The sequence below is a fragment of the Podarcis gaigeae genome (assembly GCF_964106915.1).
Source record: "Podarcis gaigeae genome assembly, chromosome: 3".
NCBI lineage: Eukaryota > Metazoa > Chordata > Lepidosauria > Squamata > Lacertidae > Podarcis > Podarcis gaigeae.
This window is the reverse complement of record NC_139680.1, coordinates 69,110,080-69,118,201: the sequence shown is the minus strand read 5'-3', so window position 1 is coordinate 69,118,201 and position 8,122 is coordinate 69,110,080. Positions and strand designations below refer to the sequence as shown.

At 42.3% G+C, this 8,122-nt stretch overlaps 1 protein-coding gene across 1 annotated transcript in view; it reads right to left on the bottom strand.

The window, feature by feature from the left end:
* Positions 1–842: 842 nt before the first annotated feature.
* The window catches only part of FNDC1 (fibronectin type III domain containing 1), an 88,408-nt gene continuing 81,128 nt past the window's right edge, over positions 843–8,122 (bottom strand). Inside the window, exons 17-19 of the mRNA XM_083732037.1 lie at positions 5,788–5,949; positions 3,660–3,782; positions 843–1,830 (exon numbers count right to left, since the gene is read on the bottom strand). Of these exons, the coding sequence (XP_083588163.1) occupies positions 1,715–1,830; positions 3,660–3,782; positions 5,788–5,949 (401 nt within the window). The 3' untranslated portion in view covers positions 843–1,714. The remainder of the gene's footprint in view (positions 1,831–3,659; positions 3,783–5,787; positions 5,950–8,122) is intronic.

Genomic DNA, 8,122 nt, shown 5'->3' with positions numbered 1-8,122 from the left:
GTGTCTGCGGACAGCACTGGCTCCCGGCCTATAGAGTGAGATGAGCGCACAACCCTAGAGTCTGGCAAGTCTGGCCCGTACGGACAGGGGTACCTTACCTTTAATCCCACGTTTGCTGTGTTACAGTGCAAGAATACTGCTCCAGATGGCAATAACGCCTATAGCCACTCCCAAGTCTGGAAGGGCCCTATGTTAAACGATGTGTTGTATTTAATATGCACTTCTAAAAATGGATTGGGGCATGATTGGGGCCACAGTGTTCAGGGAGAGTGAACTGAACCATTCCCCACCCCCTGCAATCCTAATGAACATTGCCCCACTCTGAGGCATTTGTCAATGGCAGCTTTCCACTGGATACAACTGAGCAAATGTGGAATTGCACCTGAAATCACATTTGGTTCCAGTAAGACCAGCTTTTCTCTGTATTTCAGCTTAAGTCGTTTGTGACGCTGCCTCTTAAGCTCTAAAGACCATTGGGCATGGCTTTAATTTGCAAAGAAGAAGAGTTTGGATTTGATATCCCGCCTTTCACTCCCTTTAAGGAGTCTCAAAGCGGCTAACATTCTCCTTTCTCTTCCTCCCCCACAACAAACACTCTGTGAGGTGAGTGGGGCTGAGAGACTTCAGAGAAGTGTGACTGGCCCAAGGTCACTCAACAGCTGCATGTGGAGGAGCGGTGACACGAACCCGGTTCCCCAGATTACAAGACTACCGCTCTTAACCACTACACCACACTGGCTCTCACACTGTTATATTGCTGGGCTGCATCCAAATTGGGATATTAGTCACACTGATAAATGTACCAAATAAATCACCCCCATTGAAACATCACTTGCTCGGAGTCCGGTGCTGAATTCTTCTATTTTATACAAACATCAACATCATTACAGTTCAACAATACTCACAAGAAGAGAAGCCTGGTTCTTTACATGGTTAATGTATTGTGCATAGTATATTTTCACAGATTTTTTTTTTAGAAGACTTGTTAATTAATAGCACCTTTTACATAAAACCTTCCCATACACATAGTCATCTAAATCAACAAGAAAACCTCAGTTCTAAGAAATACTTCTGCAAGCATACAGTACTGGTGGTTGTTGGCTGCTTTTTATAAGTTGAATTTACATAGTGACCCGGTATATCGTGCAGCAATGTGCAAACCCACAGGAGAAGTCTTGAGTAACATTGATGGGTTCTCATGGGCATTTAAGTAACACGGCATGGCTGCATAGCAACATTCTGAAGCATAAGACTCTGCCAGTGGAAGGCAGCAGAGGATCCCGTTAATAGCAGTGGAAAGTGGTTAGCATTCCGTAATGCAAGCAAAGCATGCTTAAGTCGTTCCTTGCAAGATACATCACCATTCCGATTTTTCGTGGCTAGCCGAATATATGAGGTTTCAGTGAGCACAGGTAGCACCCATTGTAGATACATCTCCATGCCTTTTAGAGGCAAGGAGAAGGAAGGCAGGACTCCTGTCTGCGCTCTAAAGCAGAGTAATCAAGCAGCACCATAGACTTAGGTTTACAAAAGTCTACACAACATGGAGCTTCATCCGCGTCTCTCGTCGACTCTTGACTAGTTCCAGCCTTTCCATGTTTCCGTTTTTCCCTCTCTTTGCCAAACCAACTGCTCAGAGTCCTCCAATGACAGTCATTCAAAAGGCACTGCTGGCTGGACTGCGCTGAATCGTTGCAGGAAGACCTCGGCACAGTTACCATTTCCCTGGAATAGGCACACCACACTCATACCAGCCCACATAGTAGTAAGGCGTCATGTATCCAATGCGTCCAAACGATACAGGCTCTTGCCGATACTGGCGATAATAACCTGTAGGAGTCAAAATAACGGCATTTAGTATCTTAGCATCATCATCATCATGTCAGTTTGCATTTCTTAGTGCAGAAAGTATTTATCTGATGTGTAGAGAGCTTTCCTATTCTAATTAATTCAAGAGGGTTCTGGAAGCTTCACTGTCTGAAAGAAACAAGCTGAAGGTTCATGGTATTTGGGTTATTCCTTCAGAGAAGCTGAGTACACTGGCTTAAACTGGTTCTGTTATCTCTTTCAGTCAAGGTCATGCTGACTATAATAGTGAGGCCAAAAGGATCCTGGGTCTCACTTTCTCTTTCTATCTCTTTTCCTTCTGGTATGGTGTTCTATATATAGTGTTAAGGTTTAGACTTATTATAAGTTATTGTAAGTTTAAGTTAAGTCTGCTGCAACTGGATTTCTTATGGACAGTACCAAACCTGAATGTATTGGATTTGTGACCATTATGCTCATTTGCCTTCAGTAGCAGTAAAGCTCTGCTGGATGAAATATAATTGCCTCTAGTCTGTTTTTGGGAATCCTGCAACGTGCTTAAGTTTTTGCTCTGCTAACTATACGTTGGAGTTCTGCTCTGGATCAATATTGAGTAGAATTTCATGACATAGGAATGTTATGGTAAAGTGTGCTCTAATCCTGCTGTCTGGGAAATCACCTCAAATGCCATATTCTTCCTCACTGGATTGCCATTGTGTTATTGCACATGGCACACAACTTTCTGTTGGGCATTCTTGGAACAGTTGCATAGAAAAGGATACGTAACTGTTCCAAGAAGCACCTTAGATGCCCAACAGAAAGAGTCCCCTTCCTCTTGGGTAATCAGTACTGTTTCTAGACCTACAATTCATTCACACCCAATACCCAGCTTTGTTCTGCACATATTGCTCCATATTTCAGGTTTCCTGCATCTCCCAGGGTTGTGGCACAGAAACTGGTACTTCATACTTCACAAAGCAAGAACAAGAGTGGCATGGGAAGATCCAGCCATGTAGCTTACTGAATTTGACAGGCATGAAGGAGTTCAGTTACTTGTGATGATGCTAACTGCATTCTGCATAGCTATGAGTGTGCTAGCAGGAGAAAAAAATAACTTTTTGTCCATGCAATTTGAGTGTTGGAAAAATGAGATTCCCCTACAGCAGATGCATCTCTTTGTGGCAAGGGGTAAGGATGCCCCAGAACAATTCGGTAATTTGGATAATTAAGGCCCCCAAAATATGCTTACCTAGGAAAGGACTTTAGTTTCCCATAGAGGAGTAAGGAAAATGAGGGAGGCTGGAATATCAGCAGTCACAATCAAAACAGAAGTCAAAGGTATCAGGGTAAAAGCAACATCAAAAATGCTATTTGTAGAGAAAAAGTGGCTGTTTAAAGTATTAGCAGACTTCCCAACATTGTTTTCCACACATGTGGTGTTCTATCTGATCACTGTGCCAGTTCCATACTTTCCTTGTGTCTCATATTTCTGCTTTTTAGAGCCAGCGACCAGGCACATCTGGATTAGCTGCCCTTGCTTAGATTGCAAAGCACAGCATGATCATGTGACTCCTGCATTTTCTGCCCTCAGAACAAAAGGGTTATAAAAACACCACCATTCTCACAACCTGTGCCTCAAAACCCATCAAAGGTGAGCAGACAATTTATAGCGCAGAATCAATTCAATGCATTTGTGTGATGATTGTTTTGCTTGCAACTGCAATATGTGAGTTTGTTGAGAATCATAAATGCTGAGCACCTGCAATCTGCAATCTGCCTACAGTCCATTCCACCACTGCTGTGTAGTGTAGATTTCCAGTACTCCATACTACCAATTTTGCTTTCTTTTTTACCTTGAATTGGAGGCAGGGCTTCTACATATGACTGTGGCCCTGTTCTTCCATCCAAGTGTGAATCCACAAACTGGCAATGATCTTCACCTCTTCCCCAGCTATCTCCGATGCTGTAAAACGTATCTGAAAAAGTTGCACATGGGGTTAGAGCTTGCAACTGCTGCAACTCAGCAAGGGCAGAGGGTCATGCACAAGAAGAGGCATCTGAAAACATCTGAAAATGGACGGGGGTTGTTCCCTGTTGAGCTCTTTTAGATTGGAGCCATAAACTTATCCAGGCTACTCAAACCTGAGTATCTATGGGTTGTAAAGATGAAATATCAGCAGACTCTACTGAGGCTGGCAGAGGGCCAGCTCTGTTTAAATTTCAAGTTAGGGGCCAGCTCTGTTTAAATTTAGCAAAGACAAAAATTCTATCTGCACTCAAAAATTAAAGGTGAGGAAGTGCTTTAAAATGTCAGTCCAAAAGTCCATACATCCTCATCTAGGCACCCCCATCCAGACATTTAAGGGTTTTAGAATGTCTCTGGTTTAAATAGTTTGCCTAAGCAACAGATTATAGTTGAATTTTCGGTCTAATGAGAGGGCAAGGAAGGGCTCAGACAGAAGTAATGCTAATCTAGAAATGAAGGGTGCAGGTCTCGAAAGTGGGCTTATTTGCTATTTTTGAATATAGCTGAAATAATAGGAGCGTTATGGTAAAAGAATCCACTGGCACAGTATGAAAGGAAGCCAGTGGTCCTCGCCAACATTCCTGAAGTCAGTAAAACAGATTTTTATGTCTGCTATTGGCTGAGAATCCCACTTGAAGATCTCGTGTCTTCTCCTTTTTTGAGTTCATTTTGCCACTGTGCTGGTAGCTGCTTTCAGGGGCAAAGACTCCCTTCTCATTGCATTAAGTGCAATTAGTTGATGTACAATTAAGAATGCACATCAACTAATTGCACTTAATGCAATGGGAAAGCTTTGCCTCTTAAAGCAGCTACCAGCACAGTGGTAGAATGAACAAAAGAAGGAGTAATTTAAAAAGGGTAATTAAGAATGCAGTGACCAGAGAAGGAATGTCCGCTGGGAGTAGTGCAGAAAGAAACGCCATGGTGTATCTGCAACAACACAACTGGGCATCTTCATTTGCCCCAGCTACAACAAAACATGTCTCTCCCATACCAGTCTCTACAGCCACAGCAGGCGTTGCAATTGTCCAACAGCTTGACTTCACCCCCAAAGGAGCACTCCTCCTTTGTCTCCCAAGACAAATGCACATTATTATGAAGTAGCAGCATATTCTCATCAGAAGAGGGAAGCACACACTTCAGAGCAGGGGGAGCAATACTGAAGTTGACTTAGAAAATTGAACTGAGCTTTAGCAATTCAACTAGGATTGGATGAATCTATGAATTTCTGGCCCCAGTCATTTTTGCATGTGTTCCCTCATAAGTCTTTTTATTTCTGCTATAAATATTTTAAAACTGCACAAGAAGCACATTCAAATGTGCATTTTAATCGCATTTCCCTCTCAAAATATGCATTTTTAGTATTTTCTCTCATGCTACATATGTCTAAACTTTGCAAACTGGTGCCTGAGCTTGTTTCCCCACCACTTCCTCCCTTTTCCTCTTGTGTCACGTCTTTTGGATTGTAAACCTGAGGGCAGAGATTTTGGGGTAGAAACACCCAATCAACCAACTTGGGCAGTACTTTATATCTTTTAGGTTACAGCTAAGGCTCCATAGGATGCAAATGGAAGGCTCTAAATCAGGCTGGGGGAAGAAGTCACAACATCCACAAGCCTAGACACGATTTCACTTTTAAGTAAGACCTCAGATCATCAGCCACAGTTCCTCGAATGTAAGCACACACAGAGAAAGAATGGCCAGCCACACTTCATGTGATTATATGCCAGACCCCATTTGAGAAAGTCTTAAGCACAGCTTCTTTTTACCACACTCAATTCCTCCAATAACCTAAAAATCACCCTCCCCTGCAAAAGTGGGGCAGCATTTCCCTACCAATTTCTAAGAAAGGATAGATTCTTGTTATGTTAGGGGATTGGGGTTTACCAGCAGCTATGTTCGCACTAAATATGGAATTTTGGCTCAGCCATAATTCTGTTGACCCAGATACATACCTCTTAGGTCATCGCTGAGGTAAATCTTGTATCTCAATGAATTGCAAAGAACAACACCTACGAATTTTCTGTACCATGTCCGTTTCACATATTGCTTGCCACTGCATTCGGAATATGTGGGGTCATATTTAAAACTGAATGGGATCCAGATTGGTTCACCACCTAAGAAAAGAGTTAAAGTAACAGACTTAAAAGTTCAGTTATCAAGTTTCTTAGCTTGTTTATGTTAACCATCATATCTTAATTGATGTTCTATTTTCAGAGGCCATAAAAAGTCTTCATAACCAACATATGAATCCATTCCTAAAGACATTTTCTTGGAAGTCTCTTGATTTTATCTAATGGAGCTGACTTATAATTAAATATGTTTAGGACTGTAGCCCAAGTCACAAATGACATAAACCTCATATTCTCCACCAAGCCTTCAGGGCAGTTGTCAATATCTTAGAATGAAGTAATAATATATTGTAATATAGCATCATGTCATTGTGTTAGTGAAATCGAGATGTGCTTTGTTTCCTTGGTACTTAACAGAATGGTGTGTCCAACATTACCACCCAATGCTTTTAACTTTTTAAAGTATATTAACATTATAATCTTAATACAGTTTAATGTGTTTGAAATCTAGGACAGCTGTAAAATGATCCTGTTAGGATAGTTGCAATAATGGACATTTTAAAGATGATTTCTTGTCAAAACAATGATTTAAGCACAACTTTATTTTTGTGGTTCTGTATTTCTTTTAAAAGGAAAAAGAAAATGAAGAGAGCTAAAGCCAACAAATCATAAAAGGGTTACTGACTTCGGTGTGCATTGTTATTCGGTGTTAACTTGATATTTTAAAATGAGACTAGAAACATAAGCACTTTTGAGGGGTTTTTTCTTGAACTGAAATTCTGTTTTGTTCCCCCTCCCCTAAAGCTAACATTAAATCAAAACAGATTGCACAAAAGCAAGAAAGCGAAGTAGGTCTTTTCTGAACAGCAACTGTTGTTAGTCATTTCAAACTATGTGGCGGCAATAAGTAAATGCCAGCCCAGTCCACTATCTAGTTATACAGAAGCACTTGGATTTAAAAAGGCAAACTCACACGACCCTTGTATTATGATGATGCTTCCAAATGAGGGAGTGGGTCCCTGGTTCCTTTCCCGTGGCTGTCTATAGTCTACACCACAGCAAAAGGTCTCAAAGTGATCTGAGTGGCTGGCATGGTGGGAATGCATTGCTCACCTGACCGCCACCTGGCTGAGTTGCTGCAGCACACTGGGATTGGAAGGGGTGCAGTAGTGGCATGGTGGAAGCTTACCAGCAGGAGTGCCTGACTGGCTCCACTGTGCCATTGGAGCTAGCCAGCTTGCCACCACATCCCTTCCTGTCCTAGCATGCTAACAGAGGTCAAGTGAGCGACACAACCTCACCACAACATCTGCCACTGCTGGTAAGGCAGTAACTACAATCAGGGCACCATGGATCAGAAAACTACTTCAGTGTGCATTCAAAGGCCCTATTCAAGGATTGACCCTCGCCTGCTCTGTGACCGCCTCCCTTCTCTTATGTCTTTGCTGCCCAGTTCATGTGCCTCTCATGTGCTATAGGGGGACCTTGTGGGGAGCATGCTGGGTCCAATGGCCTTTTAAATGTATTTCTGGGAGGAGGGGCTACTGGTTTGTTTTCATTTTCATTCCATTGTGTATTTTGTGTTCTCATTTTGTATTTTTATGTTGTGAACCACCCTGTGATATTCGGATAAAGGGCGGTGTATCATTCTAATAAATAAATGGATAAATACTGTATAATGCAAAGAAATCTCATACAAGCAAAGCATGTTCTCTCCGCTGCAGAAGCTGCCCTTACAGAAAGAGGTGCAGAGACTGGGCAACAAGAACGCAACAGAGGCATAGCTGTCAACTTTCCCTTTTCTTGCGAGGAATCCTATTCAGAATAAGGGAATTTACCTTTTAAAAAGGGAAAAGTTGGCAGCTATGAACAGAGGGAGTGGAGCTACCAAGTGCCCCTGCCTCCTTCTCATGTTATCATACGGGGGGGGGGGGGGTGTGCCTGAAAAGGGTTAATGTTCACTACCTCTATAAGCTTGTGAGGATTTGTAAAGATTCAAGCTGACATCAGTTGTCCTGATTCAAAGTCCCATGAGCTCTGATGTGTAAACATAGGCAGCCGAGCGCCAACCGGATCATTTCAGATGTAAATTGTAGTTTTGTAAATACGAAAGGGTTATGTAGGGAGCTGCCCCATTGACTGAAATAAATAGGGCAGTGTCCATGTGGGGGGTAGAGTCCTGTGCCTGGCCCAGAGCCCCCACACCTGCAGTAAATCA